Here is a 19,117-nt window from a genome sequence, read left to right as displayed (position 1 = left end):
TGGTAGAGGCAGGTTCGGTATTGTCATTTAAAGCAAAATTGGATAGGTATATGGACAGGAAAGGAATGGAGGGTTATGGGCTGAGTGTGGGTCAGTGAGATTAGGTGAGAGTAAGCGTTCGGCACGGACTAGAAGGGCCGAGATGGCCTGTTTCCATGATGTAATTGTTATATGGTTATATAACAGTGCACTGAGGCAATACAAGGGAAAACAATGACAGAATGAAGTGCTACAGCCACAGAGAAAGTGCATTGCAGTTAGCTAATAAGGTGCAAGGCCAGGGTGAGGTGAATTCTGAGGTCAAGAATCTATCTTCTATTAGGTAACCATTGAATAGTCGTACAACAGTGTGATAGAAGCTACCCCTGAGGTTGGTGGTATCTGCTTTCAGACTTTTGCATCCTAAGCCCAGTGGAAGAAGAAGAAGAGAGAATGCTTGGGGTAAAAGAGCTCTTTCATTTTGTTAGCTGCTTTTCTGAGGCAGCAAGAAGGCTCTCAGTAGACAGCGTCCATGGAGGTTGATTTCCATTATGTACTGTCCAGAATCATCTTCAGTTTCTTCCAGTCTTGGGGTGAGCCGTTGCCATCCACAAAGGATCGGTAGAAATTGGTGAGGGTCAGAGGGAACATGCCAGCTTTCTTTAGCCTTCCGAGGAAGTAGAGACACTGGTATACTTACTTGGCTGTGGCTTCTACATGGTTGGACAGGGCAGGTGCTCACTACTGGGAACTTTAAAGTTTTAACCCTCTCAACCTTAGCACCATTGATGATAACAGGAGCATGTGAACCTCCCCACTTCCTCTTCCATTTTGCTGACACTGATGGCAAGATTATTGTCATGACATCATGTCACTAGGCTCTCTGTCTCCTTTCTGTCCTCTAAATAATTGGTATTTGAATCTGGGGTATAGGAATTATTTTGCAAAAGGATTCATTTATAGGGGCTTTCTGGGTTCCGAATGACCAGATTTACAGACTTCATACAAATTCTCCAATATTCTATTGAAGCGTTTTTCAGGCTAGGAGTAATATTAAAATGTTTCATAAATTAGGTATTAATTGATGCCTAATATTGATAGTACTTCAGTGGTGTTAAAGAATTACAGCAAGTGTACATAGAACAATATAATGGGTTGCTAAAGAAAATGGATGGTTCTAAAATTTGGAGAAATTGTCTTCATTTCTCAAGAATGGAAAGCTTACTCAACTTAGAGACTGATTTCTGGGAGTTACAGGTTAGTGCGATGGATGTTATTCACTAATCATAGCTCTTAGTTTCTTCCATTTTGTCTACAACAATCCCTGACTTGAGAAACACAGTGGTAAAAACTTTCACAATCTGTTGTCTAAAGCACTCTTTGTCTCACTCAAGCTGAAAGTTTCCTAAACTTTACCTCAGAATGATAAAGAGCATAGAAAACCCACAGCATATTACAGGCCCTTTGGCCCACAGTGCTGTGCCAAACTTGTACTTACTTTAGAAGTTACCTCAGGTTACTCATAGCTCTATTTTTCTAAGCTCCGTGTACCTGTCCAGGAGCTTCTTAAAATGCCTTATTGTATCAGCTTCCATCACCGTTACCGACAACCCATTCTACACACTCACCTCTATGCATAAAAAAATTACACCTGACATCTCCTCTGTACCTACTTCCATGCACCTCTCGTGTTAGCCTTTTCAGCCATGGGAAAAAGCCTCTGACTATCCACACGGTCAATGTCTCTCATCATCTTATACACCTCTATAAGGTCACCTCCCATCCTATGTTGCTCCAAGTAGAAAAGGCCGAGTTCACTCAACCTATTCTCATAAGCCATGCTCCCCAATCCTTGTAAGTCTCCTCTGCACCCTTTCTATAGTTTCCACATCCTTCCTGTAGTGAGGTGACCAGAATTGAGCACACTGTTCCAAGTGGGGTCTGACCAGGGTCCTATATAGCTGTAACATTATCTCTCAGCTCGTGAACTCAATCCCATGGTTGATGAAAGCCAATGCACTGTTATGCCTTTTTAACCACACAGTCAACCTGCACAGCAGATTTGAGTGTCCTATGGTCTCGGACCCCAAGATCCCTCTGATCCTCCACACTGCTGAGTTTTACCATTAATACTATATTCTGCCATCATATTTGATCTACCAAAATGAACCACCTCACACTTATCTGGGTTGAACTCTATCTGCCACTCCTCAGCCCAGTTTTGCATCCTGTTGACGTCCCGCTGTAACCTGATAGCCCTCCACACGATCCACAACACCCCAACTTTAGCAAATTTACTAGCCCATCCCTCCACTTCCTCATCCAGGTCACTTAAAAAAATCACAAAGAGTAGGGGGTCCCAGAACAGATCCCTGAGGCACTCCACTGAACACTGACCTCTATGCAGAATATGACCCGTCTACAACCACTCTTTACATTCTGTGTGCAAGCCATTTCTAGATCCACAAAGCAAGTTCCCCTTGGATCCCATGCCTCTTTACTTTCTCAATAAGCCTTGCATGGGGTATCATATCAAATGCATTGCTGAAATCCGTATACACTGCTTCTACTGCTCTACCTTCATCAATATGTTTAGTTACATCTTCAGAAAATTCAATCAGCCTCATAAGGCACGACCTGCCCTTGACAAAGCCATGCTGACTACTAATCACATTATACCTCTCCAAATGCTCATAAATCCTGCCTCTCCGTCAATTTACCAACCACTGAAACAAGACTGAAAGTACACTGCAGATGCTGTGGTCAAATCAACACGTGCCAGAGGCTCGTTTGCAGCCTGACCTGCTGAGTTCATCCAGCTTGTTTGTACTGAAGTAAGAATCACTGGTCTATAATTTCCTGAGCTATCTCTACCCCCTTTCTTGAACAAAGGAACAGCATCTACAACCCCCCAATCCTCCGGAACCTCTCCTGTTCCCATTGGTGATGAAAAGATCATTGCCAGAGGCTCAGCATTCCCCTCCCTCACCTCCCACAGTAGCCGGAGGTATATCTCATCTGATCCCAGTGACTTATCGAACTTGATGCTTTCTAAAAGCTCCAGCACATCCTCTTTCTTAATGTCTATATGCTCAAGCTTTTCAGTGAGCTGTAAGTCATCCCTACAATCGCCAAGGTCCTTTTCCGTAGTGAATACTGAAGCAAAGTATTCATTAAGTACCTCTGCTACCTGCTTCGGTTCCATGTACACTTTTCCACTGTCACACTTGATTGGTCCTATTCCCACGCATCTTATCCCCTTGCTCTTCACATATTTGTAGAATGCCTTCAGGTTTCATTAATCCTGCCTGCCAAGGCCTTCTCATGGCCCCTTCTGGCTCTCCTAATTTCATTCTTAAGCTCCTTCCTGTTAGCCTCATAATTTTCTAGTTCTCTATCATTACCTAGTTTTTTGAACCTTTTGTAAGCTTTTCTTCTTGACTAGATTTACAATGGCCTTTGTACACCACGCTTCCTGTACCCTACCATCTTTTCCCTGTCTCATTGGAACATAGCTGTGCAGAACGCCATGCAACATTTGCCACATTTCTGCCATACATTTCCCTGAGAACATCTGTTCCCAATTTATGCTTCCAAGTTCCTGCCTGACAGCTTCATAATTCTCCTTACTCCAATGAAACGCTTTCCTAACTTGTCTGTTCTATGCTCCAATGCTATGGTAAAGGAGATGGAATTATGATCACTTTCTCCAAAATGCTCTCCCACTGAGAGATCTGACATCTGACCAGGTTCATTTCTCAATACCAGATCAAGGACAGCCTCTCCTCTTGTAGGCTTAACTACATATTGTATCAAGAAAGTTTCCTGAACACACCTAACAAACTCCACCCCATCTACACCCCTTGCTCTATAGACAATAGACAATAGGTGCAGAAGTAGACCATTTGGCCCTTCAAGCCTGCACCACCATTCTGAGATCATGGCTGATCATCTACTATCAATACCCGGTTACTGCCTGGTCCCCATATGCCTTGATTCCCCTATCCATAAGATACCTATCTAGCTCCTTCTTGAAAGCATCCAGAGAATTGGCCTAGGGTGATACCAATCAATATTGGGGAAATTAAAACACTCTATCACGACAACTGTTCCAGAGTCTGTCTCCCTATCTGCTTCTCAATGTCCCTGTTACTATTGTGTAGTCTATAAAAAACACCCAATAGTTATTGACCCCTTCCTGTTTCAAACTCAGTAGACAATTCCTCCATGACGTCCTCCTGTTCTGCAGCCATGACACTATCTCTGATCAGCAGTACCATGCACCCCATCCTTTTGCCTCCCTCCCTGTCCTTTCTGAAATCTCTAAAACCTGGCACTCTTAAGTAGCCATTCCTGCCCCTGAGCCAACAAAGTCTCTGTAATGTCCACAGCATCATAGGATGCTGCTCAAGCACTGATCCATACTCTGTTCATCTGCTTTGTACATGATGCTTCTTGCATTAAAATAGACACATCTCAAACTATCAGTCTGAGCACATGCCTTCACTATCATCTGCCTATAATTCCCTCTCGCACTGTCTCCAAGCTTTCTCTATTTGTGAGCTAACCACCCCTTCCCCTGTCTCTTCAGTTCAGTTCCCACACCCCTCCACAGCAGTTCTAGTTTAACCTCTGCCCAGTAGCCTTAGCAAACCTCCCTACCAGGACATTGATCCCCTTCAGATTCAAATGCAACCTGTCCTTTTTGTACAGGTCACACCTGCCCCAAAAGAGGTCCCAATGATCCAGAAATCTGAATCCCTGCTCCCCCCTGCTCCAATCCCTCAGCCACACATTATCTTCCACCTCACTCTATTCCTCTACTCACTGTCGCATGGCACAGGCAGTAATCTGGAGATTACTACCTTTGAGGTCCTGCTTCTCAGCTTCTTTCCTAACTCCCTGTAGTCTGTTTTCATGACCACCTCCCTTTTCCTACCTATGTTGTTGGTACCAATATGCACCACGACCTCTGGCTGTTCACCTTCCCACTTCAGGATATTGTGGACGCAATATATTGTGGATCAGAAATATTCCGGACCCTGGCGCCTGGGAGGCAAACTCCCATCTGTGTTTCTTTCCTGCGTCTACAGAATCGCCTGTCTGCCCCCCAACTATAGTGTCCCCTTATCACTGCTGCCATCCTCTTCCTTCCCCTACCCTTCTGAGCCACAGGGCCAGACTCTGAACCAGAGGCGCAACCATTGTTGCTTCCCCCAACAGTACTCAAACAGGATTGCTTACTGTTAAGGGAGACAACCACTTGGGTACTCTCTAGTATCTGACTCTTGCCTTTCCCTCTCCTGACTGTTACCCACTTACCTGTCTCCCGAGGCCCCAGTGTGACTACTTGCCTGCAGCTCCTCTCTATCACCTCCTCACTCTCCCTGACCAGATGAAGGTCATCGAGCTGCATCTTCAGTTCCCCAGGGAGCCACGCCTCGACCGGTTATCACTAAAGTCCCGTTGAGCCAAAGCCCTCCTATTCTGACTCCCTCTACCCTGTGGCCTGCTCTGTACAGTTGTCTTCTTTATTAATCTTTCCCGCTGGTCTAACTCGCCAGTGTCCACGCACTTGTGCAGTTGTGCCTCGATCAAACCGCTGAAGCAGAGACTCTTCTCCTTTTGAATCCTTCTTGCCGGTCTAACTCGCTGATGTCCATGTGCTTGCACAGTCGTACCTCGATACTTTCTGGAGAAATTAATTCGCTTTTGAATGTATTGGAAAATTCTGACTTAATTGAAAGAAGCTGAGAATTATTTCATACTTTCTTCCTTTGTGTGTTTATGGTGGTGTTATGGTTTGAAGCAGCAATTATTACTTCCATCTATTTAAACTTGTCTGTTTGTCTTGTGCTTCTCCAGGATCTCTGGCGTATTCGCGCACCCTGTAGGGAATGTGAGGGCTTTGATGTCAACCTCATGGATGAGATGATACAGGTAAGGACGTAGAGGAGGGAATTTTGGAATGCCAGTGTCCTGATTAGGTGGCTGCTGTGGGGACTGGATCGTTGCAGTATGATTTTGCTTTTGTGTCAGGATGAGGATGATTGGGCTGTTGGAAACAATTTGGGAAAATTGAGGAGACAAGATGGCAACAGTAATAATTAATATTTACCAGGAAACTGGGAAGCAAGCCCTAGTATTTTTCAGAATGTGCCAGAGAATATTTGTCTGAAGGAATTGATGGAGCCTCCCCTTAGCATCTTGCCACGCATATTCCTTACACTGAAATATCAGCCTGAGTTGTGTGTTAAATCTATGAAGTTGAGAATCCTGCTAATGAGTCACAGTGTGTATTTGTGTTTGGTTTCATGGTGTATTTAATAGGTTCAGTCACATTATATTGTATCATTCATTTCCCTCTCTTTATTGTTCTCTCAATTTTCTTGCAAAACATTTGTCAGAATTCCTTGAATTTCCGGGAGTATCAGGAGGCTGAACCCCACCCTCTTTGGGAGTATCCGTGCAGAGCACTCAGTGAGCCATGCCAGATCCTCACCTTTGATTTTCGCCATGAGGTACCAGAGCATTCATTCTGCTCTTCTGGATCGATGCACCTCTTGAGGTATGGAGAGTAGCGGGTGGTCTTTGCACTGGATGTTAAAGGAAGGGAAGCATTTTTCAGGGATAGCACTTGAAGGATGTGAGTGACAGGTACTCAGGAGCCTTGCAGCAGTAAAATTCTGCAAATCCTGAATTACTTTTCTCAGCCTACGTGCATCGAGAGAAAGCTTTGGGTTTATCTGAATTGTGTCTAAGTGAAAACGTCAGTTTTAATCACTGACGCTGCCGATCAGTTCAGGAAAGGATGTTATAAATCATTGCATAGGATCACTGAACCTATGCCTGTGTTGGGTGTTCGTAACTATGCGGCGGTTCTGCTATTTTAATCTATACTGAAGCATTTGGAAGTTGCAGCTTGTTAAGAAGAACACACAAAGGAGTGGGTAAAGGACGTTTGCCTCTTTGAGCTTGCATTAGCATTCTGTAAGTTTAGTGTGGACTTGCTGCTGTAACGCTCGCCTGCTGTATCCCCACATGTCTTAATTCATTCAGTACCTCTGTCTTGAATCTGCTTAATGCCTGAAACTCAGCCTTTGGGGAGGGAGGGGGAGGGAATTGGAATACTAATAACTCTGTTTAAAGGAATCACTCCTCATCACAGTCTTAAATGAGTGAATTTTGATCTGTGTGTTGTTCCTCTGTGTCTGTTAGTATACTTTTGTCAGTGCCCACTGTCTGTACCCACTCTTGTCCTCTTCATCCCATCCTCCCCCCATACCACCATGCTCTCCCCTCCAGGCCCAGAGGGCAATCAGTAAGCTGATGCACCAAAGATTGTTGCAGAAAATGAAAGCAGCATGATATGAAAAATATTGGGTTTGTATTTCCAGTGAGAATGAATAATTTGTGTTTTCTTAGATCATACACCATTAGCCACTTTATACTCACTATTTAAACCTCTCTTTTATCCTTTCCTTTATTTCCCTCACTACTTTTCCACTAAGCATTGTATTTTTGGGAAATTTGGATGCATTATAGTCTACTCTTATTTAAGTCATTAACATACACTGTTGTTGTGGTACCCAAACCGAAAAACCTTGCCAATCTAAAACAGTCTTGTTCTTTCCTTTTGTTTGCTCTCCTCTGTCCATGGTGATATATTACTCCAAACCCAATGAGATCATATCTTGAGTAACAGCATGCTGTGAGATGCTTTTTAAAATATAAATAGATGAATCCAGAGTTTCCCACATGTCACTCCTTTAGACAAGGTCCTCAGAAAGTCTTTTAAAAGTAATTTCCTTTTCATTAAGGCAGGTTGACTCTGATTACTTGTAGTTTGATTTTCTAAATGTCCTACTACGATGACACTAATGGGCTTCATTACTCCGTTTGTATGAGTCCTGGTACAAGGTCTTGACCTGAAACATTGACCTATACCTTTAGCCTTCACGGCTGTTGCTTGTCCAGTCTAGTTCTTCCAGCATCCTGCTTGGTTTCCAATCTGATTTGTCTGGTTTCTATGAAAAGTTCTCATGAATATTGTGTTACTTTTATTGCAAACATTGCTTATTTTTAAGTACCTTGGAAGTATATAGTTTTCATGCTTGGTCACCATGTAATCATATTTCTGTAATACCTATTTAATCAAATCCATTTACCATGGTATACCTCCTATTGTGGTACAGGCATTGTATGTACATCATAGGGTGACATATCATTTCTCTTGCGTTTAGCTGCCAAACTAGTATTCATTTGTGCTTTGAAATTATTCATGGGGTTTATCCCATTGCTCACAGGTGTGTTTTCTGTATAGTCACCACTGTCAGAAAAGTAGTAACATCTATACTCCCATTCCATCACATTTTGCTCAGCCCAAGCTCTCTCTCTCTCCATGCTCTGTCGTCTATAATTTATTAAGCTTCTGTTCATCTTATCCTTCAAAATTCCAGTAGAAGTGTTTAAAAGGAAACTATTTGTGTTTTTCTTCCAGGCCTGGCACTTGCCATGGAGTAGTGCTTTGGATGGACTACTGCTTAGCAAATGACATCACAGTCACCACAGGATTAACCAGGCTTTGTTCTCATACGGTAACGATTCATCATTGAATTTCACAAAAAGTTCAAGTCCAGTGGGAACTCAGTATAGAATTTGGTTAAAGCAACACACTAAACTAATAGATTCTCCCATGAATGTTATTCTAATCAATACCCTCAACACATTCCTATTCAGATATCATATATTGGTTTAATGATTTTTACAGTGAACTTAGTAAGTTTAAAGAGGAGTTTAAGAAGGAGAATCTGTTTCAAAGTAGAGTTTAAAAGTAGTGCAGGAACCATTGACCTGGTGTGGTAAAGGGAGGGTAAGAACCAGCACGTGGAGAGGTCAAGCCCATTGCGAATTCTGAACTTTTAGATAACATAAGTCTTACTAACCTGATAACTGACCAGGAAATAACTGTTCTGTGTAACTTTGGGAATGGTTTGAACCAGGATGTGGGCTTCAGTAATAGAGTAATTTTGGGTTACATAATTGACTGAGATTTCGAGAATGGTGCTGAGGATGGAGTTAGTTATAGGAAAAGAGTGATGCTGGAAATAAGGCATTGATGCAGTGGGTCTGGAGGAAGTCATCTGATGTGATGGGGACTGGAGGAGATGTACAATGTGACAGGCTTGAGAGCCAGCTGACAGTAAGGGGGTTGTGGGACTTGTTGGGATACCTGCTGTCCTGAGCAACCAATTCCACAGCTGGTTTGTGAATTTCTTCCTTCTCTGTTGACAGGGTGACTGTGAGTGGAACCCACACAACAAGCAGGGTGTCTACTTCTTTCACTCGGAGACCAATCAAGAGACTTTGAACAAGCAGCCACCTATTGTCTATAATGTCACTTTCCATCCAAAGACAGGAGAACTGGCCTTGGATTTCCAGCAGTCCCTGTAATCGGCTGGAATGGACTGAAGGACGAAGATCCTTGTGTGATTTGCAACTGGAAGCGTGGCTCAGGTATTATTCTTGTGAATCTTCAGATCCACTCCAGACAGGGACATGAAGAATTCAGTTTACCTCTTTGAATTTGAAGGAAGATTAAGCAAAAATGGTTTGTTAAACATTATGGTTGGACTTCAGTGCTTTTTATATAGAGACTCACTGGGGAAAGAACACAGCCTGCCTGTCTGTCTCTGAGTCTGAAAGGTGTGGGTTCAAACAGCACCTTTGTGTGCACTGGAGCACACAATTCAGGGTGATGTTGGAGGTTGTAGCAGGGCAGTGATGTCCCTTCATCTGGAGGATGAAATGTTAAAATGGGACACTGCCTACTGTGGATGTATGATCCTTGGTGACATTGAAAGGATGAGGAAGGGGACTTCAACCTTTCTCCTAGACCACATTAATCTCTCAACAAATACCATCAAAATAATCATTACATTGTTCAGTTAATCACTGTTTGTGGTAATTTGTTACATGTGAGTAGGCTGCTATCTCAATAAATTTTTTATTTCTTTGTTGGGAGAACTGAGTGTAACATCGTCTCTCAGTTGGTTTACTTTAAGCACTGGACTTAGTCTTCATTACGTAAAGTCAGTGAACGTCATAATCCAAGCTGGCATTGAGGTTCCAAAAGATGCGAGATTTATTTTATTTTGGAAGGAGGCTTATTAAAGTATTTTTCAAGCTTCTCTGTTTTAATCATTTTGGAAATCTCCATCTCAATGTTTGCTAGTGTGAGCTGGATATGAATTGTCTTGTCCTGCATTGCACTTGCACAGGGCTGCAGAACCTTCCCTGTTATTCACAGATGTAACTCAGTTGTCCTTTGGTATTTCACTCCTCTCTTTAAATGTCAGCCTAGCTCAGCACTTGTGGGATTCATTCTGATTTAGGTTAGTGGGTTAAAACCCCAATCTCGATCCACTCAGCTCCACAATGAATGAGTGTCGTACTGGAGGTTCCATTAAATTAATGCATATCAGCAAATCTCCATGAAATGTTTCTGAGAGATTGTTTGAGTGCAGGGTTTCATTCCCTCACTCCTCCATATACTGGAGATGTAAAGAAATTTTGCTCCAGGCATTGAACTTTACTTTGCTGGGGTAAGTTTTACTCAGATGTGGGGTTATGCTGTTCATCACAGAGGATAATATGTGCAAGGGCATGCTTGATATCACCATTGGTCTTTATATTGGCATAATTCACCATGTAGTGTAGCAGTCTGTCAAGGACTGACTCTCAGCAGGGATTGCCAAATATAGTGTCTGCTTTACTGATGAGTATGTCTCCGCATGAACAAAAGCAGCCATAGCATTTGCATGCCCAGTGTCAAACTGCTGAAATAGACACAGTATTCTGAGCTGTACTACTAGAGAAGATTATCGGTGGACAGAGGTAAAAGTGCTGAAAGCTTCCTTGAAGAAAAGCAACATCACTAACCGATTCCGGTAGATCTCTGGCTCATGACCACTCAAAGTGGAGGAGCACTTGAGATGGTACTAAACCTGAAGGTAATTATTGGGAGCAGACAGAAACACTGTGTAAAGGGTAGGAGAAACATAACCACTTCATAAACTACGCACATGCCTGTCGCAACCTTGGAAGAGTTGGTTTACACATTGACCTTAGAACCTACAAAACCAGAGTAGAAGCAAGTCAGCCTCAAAAAGACCTCCCACTGAAAGTGCTGCGTAAATGGTCAGCATAAACCTACACCGCCTTCATGAGATTCATCCTTCATTTGCAGTCTTGCTGCAATGTCAGAGGATATATGGATTATACCTTGTCCAATTTCACCTTCCCTGAAGATATGAAGACGTTGTCAGCATAAATGAGTTATGAACCCACTGTGATGATGGAGTGCAGAGGATGTCGCACTCACTGACTCTGCTCAAACTGCCTGCAAGGCACATGTGAATGAAGTTTATCACAGATCAAAACAAATAAAGTCCAGTTGGTGGTTGATGCAGTTTTATTCTCCTGAATTATGCTGGTCTCTCATTTATCTGCAGTGGGATTGGCTCTGATTATTGTTCCAACATTTCGGAATTAAGTTGGTCTTGCACACTAAGTCAACAAAGTAATTTCAGTCTACTACATTGTCTGGGTTAGCAAAGGAGAAAATTAGTTGCCCTTCCCCTCCCGATAGAGTACCAAGGATAGGGAACGGTTGTTCAGGTGAATGACATCCACTGTAGTTACCACGTCTAGGGTGGGGATGAGTTAAGTGCAGGCAACAGATTTAGGATGGAAGAATAAATCCAATGTCTACCTGTTGTACGTGGACTTTCAGTCACTGTTGGCACTAGCCTTACACCATGGATCTCACTAACCTTGGGATGAGACGGGGCTTCCTACCCAGTATAGGAGAGTGGAATGTTGGACCTCACCTTTTAGCCACTGCTTTTGCAGCATTTAAGTGAGGTGCTTGACGTGCTCTTGCTGCTGAAGTCAGCAGCCAGAAATCTTAGCCCGTGTTTGGATTCTGTTCATTCCACTGGTGTGAGGTTTTTATTTTCACCCTGCAGGAGGACTTTCCAGTACAGAACTTGAACAGCCACATACTATCCCGTTGTTGCTCTTTTTGATGAACCTGAGGTAACTCTCACACTGACCCCAGGCCCTGCTGTAATGGCTTCCACTCAGAAGCTACCACAGCCCGGGGTAGATGGAGGCCAGCTTGTAATTCCATGGGAGAGGCTGGAACAGCCACTTCTTCAGCAATGGGACCCGATCATTATCACAACCTCCATTTTGACTTCTTTCTCATTAGCCCCTTTCCTTGCTCGGAGATGTGAAAACCAATCTTCACCCAAGGTCCTTGTCACAGTTCTTTGACTGAGGAAATAGTTGAGTTACCCGTGAAAGAGGTTCTTACTCCTTTTGCCCAGGTTCCTTCCCAGTTTGGGGAGTGACTCAGAACTGAAGCCTGTATGTCAAACTGTCTCTCCAGAGGATATCTTCTGTGCTTTCTCCTTCACACAGTACCCTTTCCCACACCTTCTCAAGCTCACCCTGCCTCTACACTATTTATTTATTTGACAATACTGCTCAGAGTAGGCCCCTCTGTCCTTCAGCAGCCCCCAACCCCGTTTACTTTTTAAAAATTGGATAGAGCACGGAATAGGCCCTTCTGGCCCTTTGAGCCATACCACCCAGTACTCCCCCGATTTAATACAAGCCTAATCATGGGACAATTTACAGTGACCAATTAACCTAACAACCAGTATGCCTTTGGGCTGTGGGAGGAAACCCACACGGTCACAGGAGAGCATGCAAACTCCTTACAGGCAGTGACAGGAATTAAACCCAGCTTGCCTGTGCTATAAAGCGTGTTAATCACTGTGCTACCGTGCCACCCTACGTGCGCCCCCATTCTTCAGGTCCATTCTGCCAGTTCATTTCCATTACTGGACACCAAAGGAGCTGCGGGAAAAAAAGGATTCTGGATATTGAGAGTCATGGCTAATGTGCTTCTCTTTACTGATAAAACAGGTAAGATATATTTGGGGAGAAGTATCAATAGTGGATCACACAGAAGTTCAAACCACTTATCAGGTTCTTTCGAAACAGAGGTGAGGAAAGGTGCAAAAAGGGCAGTCTGAACGACGAGTAGAAAAGAGCATGTAAGTCGAGTCATACTCTCACTGGAGACAGATCGGGCTGTCAGTGTTGAACATTGAACGCAGCCTGAATGCTTGTCCAGTTTTTATATGGAAATTGCATTGACCTGTGTAAGAGCCAGGCTTTTAGTGTCAATATCTGGTCAGTTGAATGTAAAGAGACATCTCTCAATTCTTTCTCTCGCCTTGCTTCTACTTTCACTGCGACACTGGCTCAGGAACGACCCGTCAACGTTTCTTTCTCACCAGAAGCTGCTTCACCATCTTGTTTCCATCGCTTTTTGTAATAAATTTTAAGTTTCTTTGTTGCTGTTTTTGACATAAGTGTGGATTTGTTTATTGTAGAACCAACAGGGAGCCTAAGATGTGTCACTCGAGATAGCCTTTGCTGCTGTCTTTAACCCCGGGAATCGCTGTTCCTTGAATTCCATAGCTGTAGAGTGAGTGAAGCTCTGAATCATGAAGGAATATACTGGCTCAAGGTGTTGAATAGCTGAGTCCTGTTACTCTTCAGATTGGGTAAAATGATGATTGGGGATCTTCTTCAGAGGGCCCCTCATCTGCAAGTCCTGCCACAGGAGCTGTGGTCTTCCAAACCCATCCTTTGGAACAAGTCCAGCAGGCATTCAGTATTAACCAAGTATATGTAAGTACCTGAACTTCAGCTGAGTGATAAACAATAATCCTCTCAGCTGCATGTGGCGGACTGGTCTGCCAGTGACATTATTCCACCCACACACACATGCACACACTCTGATCAGCTGGTTGATGGTTGGTACCAAGTGTTCAATTAATGATGCTGTATTAAAGTTTAAAAAATGACTTAGTGTACATGGATACGATCTCCTGCAACAGATTCCCTCACTGTATGAACCTTCTCACCTCTCAGTTCCAAATTCTGAGCAAAACGTGTCCTGTGTTTGTGGACACTGGACCAGACTGAATTTTAGAAGTGAAACAACATGTTAGCTTCTTTATGAAAAAAAACATGGAGAAAAAGTATCTGTGAACTTAGGCCTTCAACTCATAGACTGGGGAGATGGAATCTCCTGTCTTTATCAGTATGTGGGAACAACATATCTCTGAGGGCCAGGAAATCTCTTGGGATCGCCTTCATTCACCTCACTAGGTCAGGGGCACAAGATCACGTGAAATCTCCTGCTTTCATGTCACTGGATCACAAACTCTCAGGAGTGTGCCATACTGTCATGCTGTACGTGTGTGTGTTTGTTCAGGGGGAGGTAGGTTGGGATTCTCATGCTGCATGTTGTCTTGCCCTTAATTTCCATTATAAACTCTGTCCCCCAAATAAATCCACCCCCCCCACTAATTATTTGAAACCAAACCATGCTTTTTGATGTCATAATCATTCTTGTGTTTGAGGTCTTGCATTCATATCTTCACTAAAACCACCTTAGACCATCTCTAACATCACTAGTGTTACCCTTACTCAGATCATTGGCTGCTTAAACCTTCAGCCATGCCTTTGTTACTGCTGCTTCACCAGTTTAGTACACTCATGACTGGTGCCCTTCTGCTCTTTAAATGATCCCGCAACCCCGAGATTATTCAAACCTCTGCTGCAGTTATTCACCAAATCTCATATACACATCAACCCTATGCTTGACAATACACACCAACTAGTTATCTAAAACTTCTGCCTACGTACATCTATAGTTTGCTCCATGGTGGCTGGTCACATGCCTGGCAATGCCCTAAGCTCTGAAATTCCTTCCTTCCAGCTTTTCCCCGTTTTACAATGCTTCTTAAAGCATAGTTTTCGATAACATGTTATATGCTGGGATATGTCTTTATTAAGCTAAATGTTAGGTTTTCTTGTTTAATCATACTGCTAAACTGCAATAAACTGCTTTTGCAGCATCAAAGGTGCATTATAAATGGAATTTGTTGTTTACATTTGTCTCATAGTGTGGAGACATATCACTTATGTTGTCATCTTGCTTGCATCTCACCATATCACTTGCCTTCTAATTGCATCTGAAGCATAAGGTCTTAAAACATTTTCTCAGTGTGAGGGGATATCCTCTAACTCCTTGAATAGTTAATATTCTCTCATCTTGCACCTGCTTTCATGCAGAGGAACTCAGAAATGCAAGCTAAGTTGGAGTAGTAAGTCGGCTTGGTGTGTAACTGGGAGCTTCACTCGTTGGTGAGGAGGGCTTGTCTGCTTTAAGGTTGTTGGTTGGTTAGCTCACAGTTGAGGTCTAGATTGGTCATGTTGGGATTGGATTGAGAATGAGATGGGATGAGGAACCCATTAAAACTACCCCATTAATTCCTAGTGGATTCATGAACCACTGTGCCAAATGGCAAAAGATGTTGGAGTTGTACTATGTTCACAACCAGTTGCCACATCCAAGCTACAGAAGTATGCATCAGAAATAAGTTGGGCTTTGAGTCCTGATGAATGTAAGTTGAATCAGACCCTGGGCAGAGGATTAAGCAGTGACTGGGATGAAAATGAAAGAAATGAGGGCCTTTCAGATGGGACTTCTCCATTGATCTTTTTGGCTTGGTGTAAAAGATCCTGAAGAGAAGAACAGGGGAATTCTTCCTGTTGCTTTGGCCAATACTGTACTTAATACACAGTCAGCATTACTAATGTGTGGCTTGGATACTAAGCCCATTGGAGCTGTTTATACTGGCTTAGCTACCCTTTATACGGAAGGGTCAAAGGCATGTTAAAACCAGTTGCTTTGGGCAGATGGGGCTTGTTAGCCATGGTTGGCATCTCATCTAAGAGCAGAAAAAGCTATTTCAAACCTCTGCTGCATTGCGGCTATACCCACTCATGGGGAATCTTTTGGGAGTAAACCCTGAGTGAAAAATCCAGAGCTGGAGTCAATTGAGTTCAATGCTGACTGACAACTCCTGTGACACTGCTGGTACCAAACTGTATGTCTATGGCGTGCCTTTGGATTCATCGGATGCATGGAGAGGGGGAGCTTGCTACATGCCCAACAGCTTGCCCTCCATATCGTGCTGCCCAGGCGTGCGTATCTAGACGGCTAGTGTGCAATATCCAAGGTCGACCCTGACTGAATACTGATGTGTTTATTGGTTTGCTGCATGTGGAACCTTGTTGACTGCAACAACAGCTGGAAGGGAAATGCTTTGGTAGCTGAATACTTCCTATACACAAGTCAGGGGATGCTAGATGGTTAGTACCTTCCCAGGTAGACTCCTGGAAAAGTCCACTGAGGAGACAAGTCCAATGAGGCTGCCCGGGGAAGTATTCAAACCGTGGCTCAAAGGGAATTGTGGTTTGTAGTTCAAGGGGTTCCAGCACAAGGTTGTTCTTTAACCTAGCCTGATAATGAAGCTGAGTGGGTCATCAACCAGTCAAGTTGTTGGTATACCATTTACAGCGAATGGGTGTAAAGGTTCAGGAGCAAACTATGGACTTGTACAGAAGAGTATCAGCATTTTCCAGAGGCCACTATGTGGCAGGTGGGTAGATTAATGGCAGTGAAACCAGCATTGTTGAATTCCATTGATCCTCCACCTGCAGGTGTACGAGGGATTCACAGCTCAGTAGGAAGTTCCTGAACCACAGTCTGCTCCTGCCCACTTATGGAAGGACTGAGACCAGGGCTGTGTCCTGCAGTGTTGTATCATGTGATTGACTTTACAACATAAACCAGTACACCACAGTACAGGCACTTCAGCACATGATGTCATTGTTGTTCCTTTCCACATTGCGTAGCAACCTTGCCACTTCTTTACGCAAACACGAGGAAACCGGCAGATGCTGGAAATTCAAGCAACACACACAAAATGCTGGTGGAATGCAAAAGGCCAGGCAAATTCTATAGGAAGAAGCATGGTCGACATTTCGGGCCAAGACCCTTCGTCAGGACTAACTGAAAGAAAAGATAATAAGAGATATGAGAGGGGTGGGATAAAGCTAAGAGCTGGAAAGGTGATTGACGAAAGCGATACGCAGCTGGAGAAGGGAAAGGATCATGGGATGGGAGGCCTAAGGAGAAGGAAAGGTTCACAACCAGTTGCCACATCCAAGCTACAGCTACAGAAGCTACAGAAGAAGAAAGGGGGAGGGGAGCACCAGAGGGAGATGGAGAACAGGCAGAGAGAGAGAGAGAAAGGGGGGGGGGAAATAAATAAGGGATGGGGTAAGCAGAGGAGGAGAGGTATTAACAGAAGTTAGAGAAACTAATGTTCATGCCATCATGTTGGAGGCTACCCAGACAGGGCTGACTGGGTAGCCTCCAACCTGATGATATGAACACTGATTTCTCTAACTTCCATTAGTCCTGATGAAGGGTCTCGGCCCAAAACATCGACTGCTTCCTATAGCTGCTGCCTGTCCTGCTGTGTTCCACTAGCATTTTGTGTGTGTTGCCATTTCTTTAACAATTTTGTCTGCTTTTTACAAGCCCGAATTGCTAGCTCAATGCTCAACCCAGAAAGGATCACCTTTTAACCTACTCCACGATCAATCAAACCCTTCCCTTCCACACAGCGTGCCATTTTTCATTCATCCATGGGCCTATCGAAGAGATTCTTAAACATCCCTAATGTACCGCCTCTACCACCACCAATGGCAGTGCATTCTGTGCACTCACTTCTTTTCTCTGACATCCCCTCAAAGAATTCTTCAATCACCTTATAAATATTGTATTAGCAATTGCCACCCTGGGTAAAATGTCTCTGTCTGTCCACTCTATCTTTGTCTCCTATCCTCATATACACCTCTATCAAGTCCTTTGCTCGAAAGAGAAAAGCACTAGCTTGCTCAAGATATGTTCTCTAACCTGGGTTTAGTTACAGTAAATATAAACACAGAAGATGCTCGGTATACTCAAGCAAATCAGGTTTGCAGTTTAATTCAGTTTATCCCTCCACATATGCTGCCTGACTTACTGAGTGTTCCCAGCATTTCTGTTATTTGCCAGCTTGCAGATTTTTGATTTTCAGTTACTCCTTTAGGGAGCTGAAGGTAAAGGAACCCTTTGGAGGCATTGATCATAATATGATAGAATTCACCCTGAGAGGGAGAAGCTAAAGTCTCATACATCAGTATACGGTGGAGTAAAGGGAACAACAGAGGCATGAGAGAAGCTGGCTAAAGCTGATTGGAAAGGAACACTAGCAGAGCAGTAATGGCTGGAGTTTCTGGAACAATTCGGAAGGTGCAGGATGGATACATCCTAAAGAAGAATAAATATTCTAAAGAGTGAATGACACAACTGTAGCTGACAAGCCATAAGGAGAGGAAAGATGAAATATGAAGGTAAGCTAGCAAATAATATAAAAGAGGATATAAAATATTTTTCTGTTCTTTAAAGAATAAAAGAGAAATGAGAGTGAATATAGGGCCACCGGAAAATGATGCTGGAGAAGTAGCAGTGGGGAACAAAGAAATAGTGGATGAACTTAATAAATATTTTGAGAAATTTGAGAGTGCCAGGGGTAAGAAGTGAGATACTATTACTACGGAGAAGGTGCTTGGGGAGCTGAAAGGTCAGAAGGTAGGTAAGATTGTGGAGGCATTAGCAGTGATCTTTCAAGGATTACTTAATTCTGGAATGATTCCAGAGGACTAGAAACTTACAAATGTCACTCTACTCTTTAAGAAGGGATGAGGCAAAAGAAAAGAAATTATAAGCTATTTTGCTTGACTTCAGTAGTCAGAGAAGATGTTGGAGCCTATCATTAGGAATCAGGTTTCAGGGTACTTGGAGGCACATGATAATGTAGGCTGAAGTCAGCACGGTTTCCTTAAGAGGAAATCTTGCTTGACAAATCTGTTGGAATTCTTTGAGGAAATGATAGACAAAGGAGATTTAGTGCATGTTGTCTACTTGGGTTTTCAGAAGGCTTTTGTTAAGCCCATGAGGCTGCTTAATAAGATAACAGCCTATTTATTACAGGAAAGATACTAGCATGGACATAAGATTGGCTGATTGACGGGAGGCAGAATGGGAATAAAGGGGGCTTTTTCTGGTTGGCTGCTGGTAACTAGTGATATT

The 19,117-nt window shown here is 43.3% G+C and overlaps 1 protein-coding gene across 6 annotated transcripts in view; it reads left to right on the top strand.

The window, feature by feature from the left end:
• prmt7 (protein arginine methyltransferase 7) overlaps window positions 1-9,974 on the top strand; it is a 65,426-nt gene extending 55,452 nt beyond the window's left edge. For 3 of the 6 annotated variants that reach the window (XM_059992604.1, XM_059992608.1, XM_059992607.1), the window contains 4 exons: window positions 5,845-5,919; window positions 6,387-6,547; window positions 8,480-8,576; window positions 9,274-9,974. In XM_059992604.1, the coding sequence (XP_059848587.1) occupies window positions 5,845-5,919; window positions 6,387-6,547; window positions 8,480-8,576; window positions 9,274-9,432 (492 nt within the window). In that variant the 3' untranslated portion in view covers window positions 9,433-9,974. Of the gene's footprint in view, window positions 1-5,844; window positions 5,920-6,386; window positions 6,548-7,284; window positions 7,363-8,479; window positions 8,577-9,273 lie in introns of all 6 variants that reach the window. The other 3 variants (XR_009516228.1, XM_059992605.1, XM_059992606.1) reach the window with 3 other exon arrangements.
• The last annotated feature ends 9,143 nt before the right edge of the window (window positions 9,975-19,117 follow it).

The sequence above is a fragment of the Hypanus sabinus genome, chromosome 17 (genome assembly GCF_030144855.1).
Source record: "Hypanus sabinus isolate sHypSab1 chromosome 17, sHypSab1.hap1, whole genome shotgun sequence".
In the NCBI taxonomy this organism is placed as follows: Eukaryota; Metazoa; Chordata; class Chondrichthyes; order Myliobatiformes; family Dasyatidae; genus Hypanus; species Hypanus sabinus.
This window is presented reverse-complemented; position numbering and strand designations above follow the sequence as displayed.